Source organism: Solanum tuberosum, unplaced genomic scaffold (genome assembly GCF_000226075.1).
Source record: "Solanum tuberosum cultivar DM 1-3 516 R44 unplaced genomic scaffold, SolTub_3.0 scf00051, whole genome shotgun sequence".
Taxonomy (NCBI): domain Eukaryota; kingdom Viridiplantae; phylum Streptophyta; class Magnoliopsida; order Solanales; family Solanaceae; genus Solanum; species Solanum tuberosum.
In genome coordinates, this window is record NW_006238978.1 from 1,271,646 (window position 1) to 1,288,479 (window position 16,834).

At 33.6% G+C, this 16,834-nt stretch overlaps 2 protein-coding genes across 3 annotated transcripts; both read right to left on the bottom strand.

Moving 5' to 3' along the window:
• Nucleotides 1-2,097: 2,097 nt before the first annotated feature.
• Nucleotides 2,098-2,765, bottom strand: LOC107060017 (uncharacterized). The gene has a single exon (XM_015307251.1). It carries the CDS (start codon nucleotides 2,723-2,725, stop codon nucleotides 2,300-2,302), a length of 426 nt encoding a protein of 141 aa, XP_015162737.1. The 5' UTR covers nucleotides 2,726-2,765; the 3' UTR covers nucleotides 2,098-2,299.
• Nucleotides 2,766-4,323: 1,558 nt separating this feature from the next.
• Nucleotides 4,324-15,025, bottom strand: LOC102603356 (ABC transporter G family member 7). Of its 2 annotated transcripts, XM_006344153.2 has the most exons (12): nucleotides 14,715-15,024; nucleotides 13,422-13,612; nucleotides 13,189-13,339; nucleotides 12,713-12,845; nucleotides 9,895-10,096; nucleotides 8,961-9,231; nucleotides 8,423-8,554; nucleotides 7,881-8,101; nucleotides 6,069-6,281; nucleotides 5,879-5,963; nucleotides 4,813-5,068; nucleotides 4,324-4,671 (listed from the first exon to the last, which is right to left on the bottom strand). In XM_006344153.2, exons 1-12 carry the CDS (start codon nucleotides 14,958-14,960, stop codon nucleotides 4,640-4,642), a joined length of 2,133 nt encoding a protein of 710 aa, XP_006344215.1. In that variant the 5' UTR covers nucleotides 14,961-15,024; the 3' UTR covers nucleotides 4,324-4,639. The 2 variants fall into 2 exon arrangements, with proteins under 2 accessions (XP_006344215.1, XP_006344214.1); XM_006344152.2 differs by having other exon boundaries at nucleotides 4,324-5,068; nucleotides 14,715-15,025.
• Between the last annotated feature and the right edge of the window lie 1,809 nt (nucleotides 15,026-16,834).

Here is a 16,834-nt window from a genome sequence, read left to right on the forward strand (position 1 = left end):
GTCGAAGGTTAAAAACACAGCTGACGACTCGTTGATTCTCAAGCACGTCAACAAACATTTTTAGAAATTGACGTGTTTGAGATTCAACGATGCGTGAGCTATGTTTAGCTAGAGTTGTCACGTCTTGGACTGAAGGGAGCTCCCTATTATATATCCACTACCCCTTAATTTTTCATGCATATAGCAACATGATGTGTCAATAGTTTGAATTTATGTAAGCTATTTATATAATTTAACATGTTATAATAAATTATGTGTGTTATAATTAAACATTTAAGTGTCATTATATTAAAGGTTGCTTAATTTGACTATGTAATTAAGAATATTATATATTGTCAGTATATATAACTTACATTTGATTTTCCTTATAGATTGAAAGAAGCAAACCTTAAACTTACCTTATAGTAGTTTTTTTTTCTCTATGTGATATTTTCATATATTTCTGAGCCAATTTCTTGATTTTATTTACTTTGCGTTTAATATATATTTTCATATATATTCCTTTTTTGCTGTAGGTTGTGTACAGCCATGGACAAAATTTCATAGTTAAATAAGAAAATCTCATCCTAATTTTATTTAGCTATAGATTAGCGATGGATTATAAGAAAATCTATGTAGTTGGGAGCTATTTAGCTACGGATTATCAAGAATGACGCATAGCAAGAGACGGCCTCAGAAGCAAAGAGAGGCAAAATAATATAATTTATGAATTGGAGATTATCTTGGCCTTTGATGAAGATGAATTGATATATAGACATTTTCTTCCATATCCTAACTCAGGACAAACTATCTTTGGCAAAGTGAAAAGTCGAATTGATTTGCATGTCCTTTTACTTCCAATGCCACTTTCTGGCTTGATACAAATTCAAATTAGTCGATTGGCCCCAAATCAAATACTGAACATCGTGTGAGAACTAAAAAAGTTGTTGAATTTGGTATATGGCACAAGTAGGGTTTATGGAGAAAGGTGGATGAATTCTCTACATGATTAATTGTTCTTGAAATGTATGAGATGGATAGTTATGATCTTATTAATTATTCTTGTAATTATGTGGTTAATTAATGTTACTAATGTTCTGCTTTATGGAATGGAATATCTTATTATCTTATTTCTTGAAACCTACGTTTTTAATCGTAGTAAAAAAATATTCTAAATTAATTAATTAAATTTTATTTAGTGGTTATCCCCTACCCCATTTATTTTCATTTCAAAATCCGCAATTTAATAAATATAGAGATGGATATATGCTCGATCTATATGTCTCTCTTCCTCCGAGCTCCCCTTCTCTCTTTTGAATTAAATATTCGTAAGTTTAAATTTTTAAATGAGATAGTTACACGTTTTTTACTTTTAACAAAAGGTAGATATATGTTACTCCTGTAATATCTACCCTTATTTATCCATGATTGACAGTAAAAAAAGAGAGGCTAAGTTCAAAATTTAAAAGAATAAAAAGAAATAAAACTAAAAATCATAAAAGAAAATTTTAAAAAAAAGTACAAATCCTGAATCCATGGCTGGGGACTCTTGATTTATGCAAGTTTTACTTTATTGGATATCAATGGCTAGGGCAATATTTGAAAAACATGTAACTCTGAAAATTTTCTATTTTTATGATTGCAAATAAGTACTATATTGTCTTTTCCTTGGGAAAGAGGATTAGGTGGGGCACGAAATAGTGGAACCGAGTTCAAAATATAAAGAAGTAAACACACGAAAAATAATTTTTTAAAAAAACAAAAGGATTCAATATCTTCTATACATACATATAAAATAATTTTAATCTTATATATACATACAATACAATGATTTTTTTTACCGAAAAGGATTCGAATGGACTCCCTGCTCCCCACTTGTCTACTCCGATAGGTATTAAGCTTTAATTTATTTGGGAACGATTTATTTCCTAATATGAAACTTTTCTAAACGAATCTAACTTCATCACATTCCAATATAAATATCAAACATTGAACGATTTTTTTTTAGAAAAAACAACAAAGAACCAATATGCATAAATCCAGACACTATTGAACAAAGAATGAAAAGAATAAAAACTTTGTATTTATTCTTGTGTTATAAATATATAATATTGTACATACCAAAAAAAAATCTTTAAAATATTATTCTACGAATGACTAAAAGATATGCAACAAGAAAAGTTAGGGTCAATCCCATATATAAGTGGGATCGATAGAAATGTTTTTGAGAATAAAATCGTAAAGCTAGTCCTAGCTATTGAATCAAATCAAGCAGACAATACTTTAGCCGTTACAGAAATATCTTTAAAAAAATATATTATCAAGCTAAAATTCCCTTGGTTAACTCAATCAAATGAAACAAGATCACAATAGTTGAAATGGGTACACTTAATCCAATAAGTGCAGCCATGCCCAAAACCAAACTAGGTCTTGTATCCATTAATTGAGATTGCAACAATCCCAATGCTTGACAAATATTTGCATCGTAATTAGCGTATATACTCTTTTCCCAATCCATCCAATCAGATGGAGGCTCGTAATTTCTTTCGATCATTTTCATCTCATGAATTCTCTTACGTAAAATAATTAAGTTCTCATCTACATTACGACCATTGTAATAGTTTCGATCTTGAGCTTCTCTCCCCATTGCCAACGTCATTGTCCTCGAATTTCGTGGTGATGATGATGATGATTTTCGTCTTGATGAAAATGGAGAAGATGAAAGAAAAGAAGTTGTTGTTGCCATTATTTAGAGTGATTAATTTTGAGAATTGTATAAATATTGAAAAATGAGATTTGGGTTATAATAGGCTTTGGGTGTTTGTATTTATAGATGTTGGAGACATAGAATAATGTTAATTAATGTATTAATTTAAAAGTATTAAGCCAAAAAATGATTAAGGAAAACCGTGTTATATTAACTGTCATCACCGATAATTAATAGAAAAATAGTTTAGATTATATCATTTGTCAAGTAGACATGGTCAATATATGATTTAGTCTTGCAACTTGCAACTTGCAACTTGCAAATATAATGAATATTAATTGGCAGCGGGCCGAGTATTTTCGCTAAAAGAATTCAAAATATATTTAAAAAATATACTTACTACTTCTATCTATTTATTTGCTTCATAAAAAGTGTCTCCTTTTATATATGAAAACGATTCAATTTTAAATTTTCAATTCTACGACGTTACTCGTACATGATATTTTTAACATTTCTTATCCTAATATATATGATATTTTTTGCTTTTTCAAAATTGTTAATTCGTGTTATTTACCGTACTTTTCATGTAGTTTCTGAATATGTAAATTATTTTTCAAAACTCTTAAGATTATATGTCTAAATTTACGGTGGAAAAAGTACTATAAATTTCAATGTTAAACAAATTTTAGTGCATAAATTCAACTAGTCATTCAGGTAATACGGTTTGACTTTTGTGCAGGTCGGTTCTTTTTTTAATATTTAGTTCTCTGCATCTTCCCATTTTATTTTCCAGGTAGGGTTGGACGTTTTAATGTAAAACATCTATTAAACAATAAATTGAAAAACTATTCATTTGTTTATTTTTGAAAATGAAATCAGAAAGTAGTTGGAAAGACCAGATCACCAGGGTGTTTAATCTCCATACTATATAGTATTATTATTTTATTGGCTGACGCAAAACTGAGATGGAAATAACTCTAAAAATATACTAATCCAAAAGAAAATGACTATAAATCGAACCTATCCAATTTTTATAATACGATAGTTGGCTATTCACGGCCTAGCTATACTTATCCAAGGAACAAAAGGTTTAATTGAATTACACCAATCTCTACTTGAACTGAACAATTTACGTCTCATGAGCTAATTTTTTGAATGAAATTAAGTTCAAAATTTATTTTCTTATCGACCTATCGTAATTGATGTTGAACTCCATGTTATAGTTGACTATAGAAATCCTGCAATAATTATTTCAGTTTTAAGACGTGCTTAACCCAAACCTAGAAGAAGATGACCAACTTTTGTCAATGAATTAATTAATAGAATTCATTTTAAAGTACAAATTCGAATATGATTCTGGTCAACGTTAAATGTATTCAGTTTTGATATCTGCAATTTATCATTCTTGTTTCTGTTTTTCTTTATTATTATTATTTCTGATGTTATTATAACAAACTGATTATAATAATGTAACCAAACACAAACTACTACAACTCTAAAATTCTCTTTATTGACAACTAGATCATAATTTTGGGTGCAACGACAATCCTAAATAACCTTTTCTGAATCAACAAAGAGGATATGGAAAGACATATTATACCAACCATACCTGGTGTAATCCCACGGGTGGAGTCTAGTAACGATTAAAACCATACATTTCAAGGATGAAAATGCCATTTGACACGACCTACTAAACACGTCATAGAAATTATTTGATTCCAATGATCCAATCAACAGTGAGTTTTTTTTTTTTGGTTATGAAAATAGGCCAAAAAGTTCAAACTTTACATTAGAGTTCAGATCATAGTTACCACACTTCACGATTATTCGGGAGTCGAGACGATCTTCATGGAGTTTCTAATGCTTTTGACCCCTAAAGATAACAGGAAGGAGATGAAATTTACTGCATATTAGTAGAATTAGCTCAATAGCTCACATAAGAAAGACCTCCCTTTACTGCACAAGCATCTCCTTTTGATTAGCACCTGTAGGAGATAAATCAATAAAAAAGTCGCATATCTTTGTTATCAACATCATCCATTTTTCCCAAGCAATTTACAAGCCGTCAAGGGTAAACAGATCAAGTGGATCAGCAGGAGAAGATTCCTGCTGCTCGTCGGGTTTACCTTCATCTGAGGGCGGAGATTCAACTTGTTGAGTTGGTTCAGGCAAATCATCATCCTTTATGGGCTGAAGCTTTGCTTCTTCCTCTGGCTCTTCTTCGATATCTTTGAGACGTGGTGGAGGTTCAAGCCGTTGATACTTGGGCTTATTTTTCTCCAGGAGAAGATACGTTGTGTAATACCAAAACATGAGTATTCTACTTTGAGCAGTAATGGTATCACCTATTCGGCTGCCTCCAAATGATTGCCGCTCGAGTACCTATAGAAGCGAAATTCAAGATGTTGCCATACAAGGATGAAAACAATTTGATTCACTGCCAATGCTTGGATTTTGATCAGCAAGCATAAAATGAAGGGAGAGAGGATATGGTGAATTCAATCTTGAAGTTCGGACAGTGAGAAAAAAATATTCTTGCAATGGAACCACCTCCCGAAGATCCAAGAGGGAGCAGTATTCCACTTTTTGAAATGTGAAGCTCTTTTAGTGTTGTCTACTACAGATTTTAGGTATGTATTGACTTCAACTCTCCAGGTTGCCAGTTATCTATGTTTATTATCACCTTGGTTTAGCATTAATCTAAAATAATAACTCTAAATTGAACATAGAAGCTAGTTGACCAGGTGTCAAACTGATGCATGACGCTGAAGAACAACAAAAGGAAGAAAACAACCAAAACAATACGTTTCTGAGTAAAGAAAAAAAATGGAAAAAACAAAACCATGGCTGCAGTATTGCTATTTATAAACAATGTGTTCATCATGTTAACCTTAGTATTTGTGCCTATCAGTCATACAGTAGTCCTTAAATGGTCATGCTAATACTCAGACGTAAAAGGTTCACGAGCCATCTAGAGCTAACCTTAGTTCTCTCTGCACCAGAGCCTCCTAAGGTTTCAATACACCAACATGATTTTCTGGGTAAATTAGAGAAGCTTTTGCCATCTAATTGGAAGTTTTAGTTCAATGATCTAACAATTGATGTCCATACATAAAAATTTCTACAAAAGATAGTAGAGCAATTCAAAGGAGAATCTTATGAAGTAAAAAGGAGTCCTCTGTCTTCACTCACCTGTTCACCAGACTGTACGTCAAATGTGTTTTGATGCTCAAATTGAAGGCCACTAAATTCATTGATGCTAAGCCCCTGAAACGCCCTGAAAGTAACAAGAAATTTGCCAACTATTGAAGCCCTTGGATAGAAAGACTAGTAGACTCAAGGAATGGCCAAGTACTCTGGCATATGAAGGGACATTTAGTACCATCTTATAAGCGAAACTCGAGGAATCCACCGAAAAATAATTGGTGTGTTGTCTGAATTGACATAGGAGCCTCCAAAGACAATAAAAACTGTCATAAGAGAGGGACCTAATGCTAATGCAGCTTCAGTCGTTGGAACCATAGCTCCCACAGTCAAGCCCATAGCAGATGCAGCAAAAGACTCCACCGTCACAATTCCACAGAACTTCCCAAATCTACAAACCAAAGCAGAACGGTTTCAGCACTCAATGTGGAGTGTATTCTAATTTCCAACCTTGTGTCTCATTTTATTGAAATACCATTTACCAAAAGCTACAGATAGCATCTGTCACTGGAGGGGGGAAAAGTCACGGGACCACTAAAATTCGGAAAGTGAATGCAAGAAACAACGAATGAACGCCATAGTGCAAAAAATTGACTACAAAGACCCTTTTCTCAATAAAGGCACAGTAAGACTTCAGAGTAAATACCTTTGTTGAACCTGGCAAATATGAGCTCAGCAAGGTGATTGGTGAAGAAGCTTATATGACATCTTTACTGATGGTTATGAAGTCATTAATTTGATGCTCAGAAGTTAACGAAAGAAGGAATCTATGCATACATGTGTTCCCATTTCAATTGCTTTGTTCAAGAAAGATTTTGACTATCCATAAAACATTAACCACAGCCCTTTTTTCGTAATAAAAATAGATGAACTGATTATGACTGAGATGATTATATCCTTTGCTGCTATTCAACCTAGAAAAATTACTTGAATGTGGATTTTCTAATAAAGATATTAAAAGATGTCTTTCTGAATGCCAAGTTTAATTGAGCTTCAGTTGATGTATTTATTGAGGTATTGTAGCTTAAGGCCTTCTCTATCTTCTCCTAAGTATTAGTCACAGCAGTTTCTCCATACTTTACTCAGCAGCCTCAGAGATCAGCTAGTAACTTAGATATTTTCATTCGTAGGATCTGTTTTGTAATTACTTAGAGCGCCCATGATCCACCAAGTTCTAAATCTTGCATCACTGGCCCTGGGAATTTCTCGGTTATCAAAAGAAGAATTTCTTAAAGCAAGGAGACCTCTGTCCTTGAGAAAAACATGCTTGAATTCGGGGAGATCACATGATATAGCCTTAATAGCTTCACCCTAATCAGCAACACATATATGTAAACAACTCTCAAACGGTGGTAGGGGTGGCAAATGGTTGGATTGGATCGGATTTGGATGGATTGAATATGGATTGAGCAAAAATGGTTTGGATTACAATCCACTCAAATAGAATATGGGTAAATATGGATTTGGTCAAATATGGTTTGGGTAAAATGGTTCTAACCCATTTAAAAAAATCTGTTTTTCAAAAAAAAAAACTACCTCCTCCCCCTGGCACCCCCCACCTTCCACCAACCTACCCCTAAATTTTTTTTGTTTTCCGAAAACAAAAAAAAATCTGTTTTTTCAGAAAGAAAAAAAAAATTTACCCCCAACCCCCCTACCTTCCACCAACCGACCCCTAAATTTTTTGTTTTCCAAAAACAAAAAAAAAATCTGTTTTTTCAGTTAAGTTTGAAAATTAATATTAATTGTTTTATTTTTTAGCATAATTAAGAATTTTGAGTGGAAGTGAAAACTAAGTGATCTATTATGGGTCAATATGGATACCCATATTTAACCCATTTTGACCATATTTGTAGGGACTCTTAAAATAGCTTGAAGCCCATATTTAACCAATTAAAATATGAGTGATCCAAGTCATTAAATATGGGCAAAATGGACTCATTTATTAATATGGGCTCAAATTGCCACCCCTAAACAGTGGTAAACTCACCTAGAAATGGTAGGATGAAGTCGAGCCATTGGGTATAGGATGCCACCAAAGAGTAACGGAAATGCTGCTCCAACAGGAATCTCAGCAATCAATTTGGAAAGCAAATATGGTCCCAGAGCATAAAACCCTTTTGCACGCTCTCTATCAACAATTGCTCGTTCCTTGGGAAAGACACCAACTGTTTTTGTGAGAGCAGCCATAGCAGTGTTTATTGCAGCAACCTACGCATGAACACATGAAAATGGGAAGGATATTGGTTAAGAACCCCATCGCCTCATCAATTTGGCACTTGTACTTTCAAGTATGACGTTTTTTAATCGCTGGAAGTATGACATTTTCACCCAATTTTGGTTACTTTCCCACAGATTATTAGCTGGGCAATTGGTTAAACTTTAAAGAATAAGAAAATATTGCTTTTGAGCACAGAAAACTCGAGGAAAAGAACAGTTACTCTCTTCCTATTCATGCACAATCAAGAGTACATGTTGACGCTACATTAATCTTATTAACAGGACCTGATAAAATATACTGCCATTTCTCACCTGAAGTAATCCCATCCTGTCTTGTATTGACGTTTGTGATCTGCCCATCCTCCAGAATATAGAACCAAATATCAAAGCTGAAGCAATTGACATCCTTGCCCGAACTTTGTTTGTTGGTCCATCACGAGAAGCCTATTCATCAATTTAATTGATCTAAATTAATGCAAAATTGCTCTAGTATCACTTTCTTTTTCTTCTTCTTTTTTTGCGTAAGAAACGGATTAGAAGGAAGTCCTCAATTTGCAAGAAAATAAATAAATCATATCTATTGGAGATAGGGTAAGCTCTAACTAGCTACATAGCATGGTAATGCAGTAAGACTCAAACAAATGACCTATAGCACACAACAGGCTAAAATTCTCCATTTTACATCTGTTAAATTTTCCAGATAAATGAAGGAACTCCTCCTTATCAGTGATCATTGCTATTTATATGATTTATAGTTCCAGCACTATTTATAATCAGTATGGTAACTACTTCCAATTCCTGTTAAAACAGATTAATGACATCGGATGAGAATTAGATAGATGGGACTCACTTGCATCCATGCACGTTTGAGAAGTAACCTGAACTGCCTCCACCAACCACCTTTACGTGAAATAGATTTCTTTTGGAAGTTTACATGGGTCTTCGAACTATCCCTTACAAGTGAAGTTGCATATAAAACCTCTGGTATCTTTTCTGAGAATGACTCAACTAGACCATTTATTCTCTTTTGAGAAGAATATACACTCTCTCGCGAACTATAGTCTATAGATATTAGATCAGCCAAAAATTCAGCAGGATTTACATGATCTGGACAAATGTACCTGTCATTTAGTAACCACCATCAATACTTGATTAATACATTGCAGTTTTCACTTCACGTGAATCATAGGAAATTAAGCTGGCTCCATATCCATATGGCAATGGCTTAACTTAAATGCATAAATTTACACAAGCAAACATGTGTGCACGCACACACATATATACACATCCCTCTCCCCACACCCTCCCACACAAAAATAACCAGAAAGAAAAAACCAGGAGTATATGTTACATCATAAAGTGTTGCAACTCGCACCCTAAATTCATATAGGGTATTTCCTTATCATGCTACTTCATGCTCATTCCAAGATCGAAGTACCTATTCTACATATAAGAATCCCCTTCTTTACATGATTTCTTCTCCTTATAGATAGATATAGCATCTATGATTTTCGCCTTACCACATTCTAACTTGATATCTATGTGTTTAAGAATAAAATGTGACACTAAAATCACCATCAAGTTTATCAAAGGGACATTTAGCTCTACTTGAAAGAATACATGTTTCAATTAACAGGCACCATGTAGACATATATGTTGTCAGACCACAAACCGCACAAATAAGTTACAGTTCCAGGAATACAATGCCTGATTGAGAACCAAAGCACAATACTATAAGGTTATAAATTATACAAGTAATTTTGGGAGTAGATCATATAACAAACCCGAATTTCGAGAAGTATGCTAGTACTTCATCACGTGCAGGACCAGCATAAATGAGCGAGCCCCCTGCCAACAGAACAATGTCATCGAATTTTGCATACACAGACCCTCTAGGCTGGTGTATAGAACATATAACAGTATGTCCATCTTGTGCAAGTTGTCTTAAGGTTTCCATCACTCGCTCTGCTTGAAAAGCATCAAGTCCTGAAAGCAGGGTTTTGTGGGGAACGAGTAAAAAGGTGAACAAGCAACCATTGAAGTAAAACCTTGTCTTCGCATTAGTATTATGACTTCAATAATATATTCAATTATTTCTACTCAAAATCAAAATTTTCCTAAATTATAAACGTACTTCATTTTAGATTTAAAGAGCTAGTAATTTTTTTTTTTTTTGAAACTGGTAAGATTGAATTCTTCAGCATTAAGGGTATGCTGGCTACCTCCAAAAAGGGATAATTACAGATTTCCTATCAAATCTATAATCTGGTCTATATCATCTATACAAAGCTGTTTACACCAAAAAAGTAAAGATACTATACAATTTCATTTAACTTTGTAGATGGAATTGGATCTATCTTCAAAACATCTTCCATTTCTTTCCAGACTGACCACCATACACATGATGGTTTACTTACAATGCAGGAAGAGATGGTTATTTGTTTCCCCTGTCAAGTTGCACAAAAAACACCTAGGAACCAGTTGTCTGCCTTTCTTTTGTAGAACTTCTTCTGTTAAATATCACTAACCAGGTGAAACACTTTACTTTTGTAGGAATGTCACTCTTCCAAAAGTAGTTCCAATTATATTTTGGGGCCCCTGTCATCCCCATTAGTCCTCTTTTGTAGGCATTGTTGACTGAGAAGACTCCATCCTTGCTATGTTTCCACAGGATCTAGTCTGTTGTTGTAGTTATAGTCATTCCAGCTAGTTTTTCCAGTAGCGCTGCCACCCTCTCCACCTCCCAGTCATTAAGTAGTCTTCTTAAAGATATGTCCCATCCCTGTTCTGTCCAACAATCACTCACTCTAGCATCAGGGTTCTCACAGATTAGAAACAAATCTGGAAAAAGTTCTCTAAGAGAGGTTTGGTCTATCCAACCATCTTTCCAAAATTTAGTTTTGTTTCCATTACCCACCTTAATATACATATTTCCTTCCATTTGTGGCCATAGGTTCCTGATTGTCCTCCATACCCCCACCCCATATGGTTCAGAGGTGATTTTTGTGCACCAGGGATTTAGTTCTCCATATTTTTGCTACTATAACCTCCTTCCAGAGAGCTGCATCTTCCTCAGTGTATCTCCATAGCCATTTCATCAAGAGGCTTTCATTTTGCAGCCTCAAATTTATCCCTAAACCCCCTCTTTCTTTGCTAAGAAGAACATTCTTCAAGTTGACTAAGTTATAACCCTTTCCCTCCTTATTGCTTTTCCATAGGAAGTTCCTTCTAAGCTTGTCTAGTTTTTTCACCACCTTTGCTGGGATTGGAAACAAGGACATCACATAGGTTGGTAAAGAGTCCAGAACAGAGTTTATGAGGATCAATCTACCCCCTAGGGATAGGTATTGTGCCTTCCATCTAGCAAGTTTCTTCAACTGCCACCGAGGGAAGTTGATAGTTCATATTTTTTAGAAGTTTGGGTGGAAAACTTTCTATTATTAATATGTGAATGATTCAAAGTATGTTAAACATAGTACAACTAGCTTTCAAGCTGAACCTCCATTGTAGGAGGCTAAAACGGAATCCAGACACCGAAACCATTAACAAAAAAGGCATGACATTAACATAGAAGATCCTTGCAAAAAAGAACACCACTAATATACAAGAGAATAAGCTAGACAAAACTAGGATGCAAATGAATTCTATATGAAAAAGGGAGATATATTCATCAAGTCATTAACTAAATGTATGATATTGGTTTAGCTCCAGTTTGAATGTTTTTCCACCAGAAGCTCATCTTGTTAGCTTTCATTTTATATGTTTATTCCTTCCCCCTCTACACGTAGAAGCTTCTAAAACCAAATGCACTGTTTTACATACAAAAGTACTTCGAAATTGGTACCATATATCTAAATAAGACCCCACAAGATTTCCTTGACATAAAGAGAATCAAGCATACACATTCCAGACAGTACAATAGCACAAGGAATACAGAATCCGAGATAATGGTTTTGAAGTCCTTAATAGCACCATAAGCAAACATTTGTTTTTGGACATTATTGAGTTCAGCATATTGTCTGGGCAAGTAGAAGAACTAATTAAGCCTCTACAAGGATAGAAAAAATATTCAGATCCATTTTTTAGACTTCTCTAGAACCATATAATCACAGGATTTGGATGCCTATGCAAACTCAACAATCTTTTTATGCATCTCATCCGATAATTATTCTGACTTCCACTACATGAAAATTTGACAGAGTCATGTAACTAAGGAGTCAGCTCAACTGAATAATGGTTGTGGCCAGGAGTAAGCACCATTATAAGTGAAAGAAGAGATAAAAGTGAATATTGGGAGTCCCTGCTATTTTAACTTCATAGAGAAGACTACACTCTACAGGGAAGCATAGTGGCAAGAAATCTATAGCTATCCTACTTTAAAACCTTTGATTTTATAAAGACTCTCCTTGGTTTGTATGTGCTTCTAGAAATGTTGTAATGACTAGTCATTGGTGAAAAATTAAAGCATATAATAATGTCAACCAGACAAAAATAGTCACTGGTCAACTGAGTTGAATAAAGGCAGAAAAATTGGATGATACCATCATGATCAAAGCATAATGCCAGCAAACGTGGACTAGAAAAAGCAATAGCATAACTTACCAGTGGTAGGTTCATCAGCAAAAACTACAGATGGACTGGCAATAAGCTCACATGCAAGTGACAGGCGCTTCTTTTCACCTCCACTAATTCCACGAACTTTTGCATCACCAATGCGTGAATCAGCACAACTGACCTTTTAAAGAGACATGAAACCAACACTACTGAGGACAAAGTAGAGAGATTTCTCCACTAAATGCAGAAGTAACACTAACAGATTCCAGATTTTTCAAGAAGCAGAAACTGAAGATAGAGCAGCAAACACATTGAAGAATGAAAAGGAAATTAACATGGATAAGGGATTATTTGTTCATGGACAAATTATTCAGAGATTATAGTGCAAAATTGTAATACAATGGATATTAATCAAAAAAATATTTTGTTTAGTATCGGATGTTTAGTTCATCATATTAAAAGTTGGATGTGAGATGTACTATTTAAAACATTAAGTACCACGATAAGACAAAGGGAAACCTTACCAAACCTATTTTAAACAATAGATTGTTCACATATTCATCTCTCTCTTCTATTGAAGATATGTCCTGTAGCTGCAGTTCAGCTGCAAGAGAGAGAGTTTCTCGAACAGTCAACTGGGAAAAGAAAAGATCTTCTTGTCTAACATAGGCAAACCTGTAGGAGCAAAAAATTCCATCATGTTGTTAAGAATTTCTCTCAAGAGAAAAGTTATCAGTCTAACTGACAGTGGACGTACTTGTATATTTTGTTTGAAAATGGCACCCCATTGATGTCCAAAAGACCAGACAAATTTAACTTAGGTGATGCTTTTGTTTGACCTGCCAGAACATTGAGAAGAGTAGTCTTTCCTGATCCTGATGGACCCATTATTGCTAGCAACCGACCAGGTTTAGCTTCTCCTGTCACATTTTTTAGCAAAAACCGCACCTAGAGTTCGGGGAAGAAAAGATACAGAAAGATTTTGAATGTCAACGTCAATATCATTTGAATCTGGCCCTCAGAATAACTACACAATTCCAATCATGAGAAACTTGCATGTTGCTTAAATCACTAAAACCAGAAATTAGTTATCTCAAAAAGTAAAATGAGCAAAAATTAAAGGGAAAATAAAAGAATATGTAGGTGAGAATTAAAATTAAGGGGAAGCCACAGTTACTTATAAGGTCAATACACATAATTGTGTTACTTACCTTCTCAAAATGAAAAGGCCAAGCCACATAGTTGGTCATAAATTTGAGGAAATAGACTAGATTGTGAAGATACCATCAAAGTTCAAACACTTAAACTGTGAAGTCACTTTGAAGTTTGAAGTAACAATATCTGTTTGGCTACTAAGAAGGAAAGAGGTGAAAGTATGGGTGTTCTTTTCATAGTCATTGAGAATATTCATATTCATTGGTTATAGTCTTATAGAGTTCTAGCAGTACATGTATTTCCTTCTTTCTTTCTTTTTTCTTCTGATAAAACGAGATAAGCAATATATGTATATCTGCTATTGCTAACACACCTGAAATTTCTCAGTTGTTTCCTCCAACAAACCCCGGTATAACTGTTCATTCCCTGTGACTTAACAGGACAATATCTATTATAGTTTACTAGAAGTATCTATATCTAATATACACAAATTAAAGAAAATATATAAGCCTCATCGATAACGGCAAACTGATGAAATCGACTACAGAGAAGTTCATCATCTGGCTAAATGTCATATGTTATTCTACATTTCTACTACACATATAGGAGGAAATACTAGAATCTTAACCTCTGCAAAATAATCAAAAAGGGAAACATGAATCGAACTTCTACACACATTTGGCAACAAGCTCTGAGTTCTATCATCAATTTCAGCTTAATTACACACAATTTTGAATAAAGTAGCCAAATAGAAGAACTATTCATAAGTTCACCAAGTAATCTACTGGAACATTTTATCAACATAAGCTCACATGCTTTTTGGTTCACTTGACTTCTCCAAACGCTACTTCGAAAATTCAATCTATATTCGAAAAAATGCAATGGACTCACTCACCGTATTTGCGGATTTATCAGAAAGCGAGCAAGTGATATTAGTCCATCTAATAGTAACCGGAAGTACTTTTCCAGTAACCGTAGCTTCGTCATTTTCACTTCCTCTCTCACCGTCATCATCAGGAACGTCTTCATTATCCGGTAAAATCGCCGGACCAGGAGAGGAGAAAAGTCGGAGCAGTAGCGCCGCCGCTACAGCCGCCAGTAACTGGCCAACTCCGCTGCCTTTGCCGGTAATCGGCAACATTTTCTCCGTTCACGTTTTAGTTCGTCTTCTTCTCACACTCAGAACTACAGTGGTTCAGTTTTAAGAAGAAAAAAAATTACTAATCAAATAGAGGGAAAAACGACGTCGGTTTGTGGATTTTGAGTAAGACAAAAGTTTGTTGTGAACGAACACGTGTCCTTCAGGAGGAGATAAGGTATGAAGGTTATGATAGTAATTTTGCTACTAACTTGTAAATTGCCAATTTAATTTTTAATTAATCTTAACTCCTAGTATTTTGATAATTTTTCCACAAAGTGTGTTTAAAATCGAAATCAAAATAACAATGGTTTTAAAATAGTGAATATTAAGATATGTGTTAAATTAAAAGATTTGAAAATAAAAGTATATATATTAAAATTTAAATATTAAATGATTAAAAATTATTTATTTTTCTCAACATTTGAATATATAAAAGTATTTGTATTTATTTAAAACTAATAAATATAAAAAATATTTAAAATACAAGTTATTCTTTCTATTCAAAAATAAGAATATGAAGCCAAAATTAGATAGTGTAATTTTTGACCCCTTCATCATAATCTCTAATTTGTTCAATTATTCATGGGCTACATTTAGGTATAAGAAGTTCTCTTCGTATAAAAGAGTGTAATGCTAGCAGAAATAATTAATCTGCTCTCTTAGTCTTACTTTATAACTTGATAAATCATAAGAGAAGAAAGAATTTTTTTCGTAAAAATCATGCTTGTTATCTTCTCATCTAAGTTGTGACCTAAGAGCTAAGAAATGAACATATATCATAGTATTTAAATTCTATGTTTTACACATGTAAGTAGGTGTCGAGGTGATAGACTAATAGTATGTGGGATGGTGATTGGTGTTGATTTATATTGTTGGTTGATAGTACATGCATAATGCATTTGGTGGTGATGATTGATAATATGATGGATATAGTAATAACTAATGGTGGAGTGATGATCAATAATTGTGGTTAACAATATATACTGATTAAATATTTAAAGGGAAAAGACTCAAATATGTTATCGAACTTTGAGAAAAGGCTCATCTGTGACATCTATTTAAAGTTTGATTCATTTATGTCATTTTCGTTTGAGAAAAGGCTCATTAATGTAATTATTTGTTAACTGAAAATAATTTTGGTTTTGCAAAAGCATTTTTACATCTGGTCAATTATGATTCGGCCACGACATTAATTATATCATTTTTTTAAAGGAAAAAAGTTCAAATATACTATTGAACTTTGAGAAAAATGTTAAAATTTTGACTCATCTATGTCATTTCAGTTAACCAATAGTGACATGGATGAGTCTTTTCTCAAACAAAAATAGCATAGATAAGCCAAACTTTTAACGGATGGTATATATAATTTTTTTCTCAAAGTTCGATGAAATATTTGAGTCGTATCCCTTTAAACTATTAATCAAATGACCCCTAATGACCTCTTTATAATTATTCTTCATTCTTTTTCTTTCTTTTTTTCTTTTTGACAATATGGTTCATGAATCGTGACAAATTCAATTATTTCTAAATTGTAATGTAATCTATGACGACCTTTTATTGGTCAAAGCCTTACATTTTTTGTTTAACTTTTTCAAAATATGGCAAAGGCGGATTGCCTAACTTTACTTCAGCCAAAAACTATTTATTTTGAAAATCTTAGATAATTTTATTTTTTTTCACCAAAACAAACAAAAAAAAATTAGTTCATTGGGAACTCTATTTTCAAATAAAGAATTGCTGGATTAATTAACAAGGATTTCTCACCCTTCATCAAAAGTCTTAAATTCGAAGAAATTAAAATAGAAAAGATTCTAGTGGAAGCGTAATCCCATAAATAAATCTTATAATGAGTGAATCTAAATTTAATTGAGTCC

Bases quoted from the DNA above. Each gene is read 5' to 3' on its own strand.
- LOC102603356 (XM_006344152.2), bottom strand. From the start codon at position 14,960: ATGTTGCCGATTACCGGCAAAGGCAGCGGAGTTGGCCAGTTACTGGCG. The intron at 12,846-13,188 runs GTAAGGTTTCCC...TCTCTTTAAAAG, and splicing joins TATTGTTTAAAATAGGTTTG to GTCAGTTGTGCTGATTCACG. The intron at 8,555-8,960 runs GTGAGTCCCATC...ATTGATGAATAG, and splicing joins TCAAACGTGCATGGATGCAA to GCTTCTCGTGATGGACCAAC.
- LOC107060017 (XM_015307251.1), bottom strand. From the start codon at position 2,725: ATGGCAACAACAACTTCTTTTCTTTCATCTTCTCCATTTTCATCAAGA.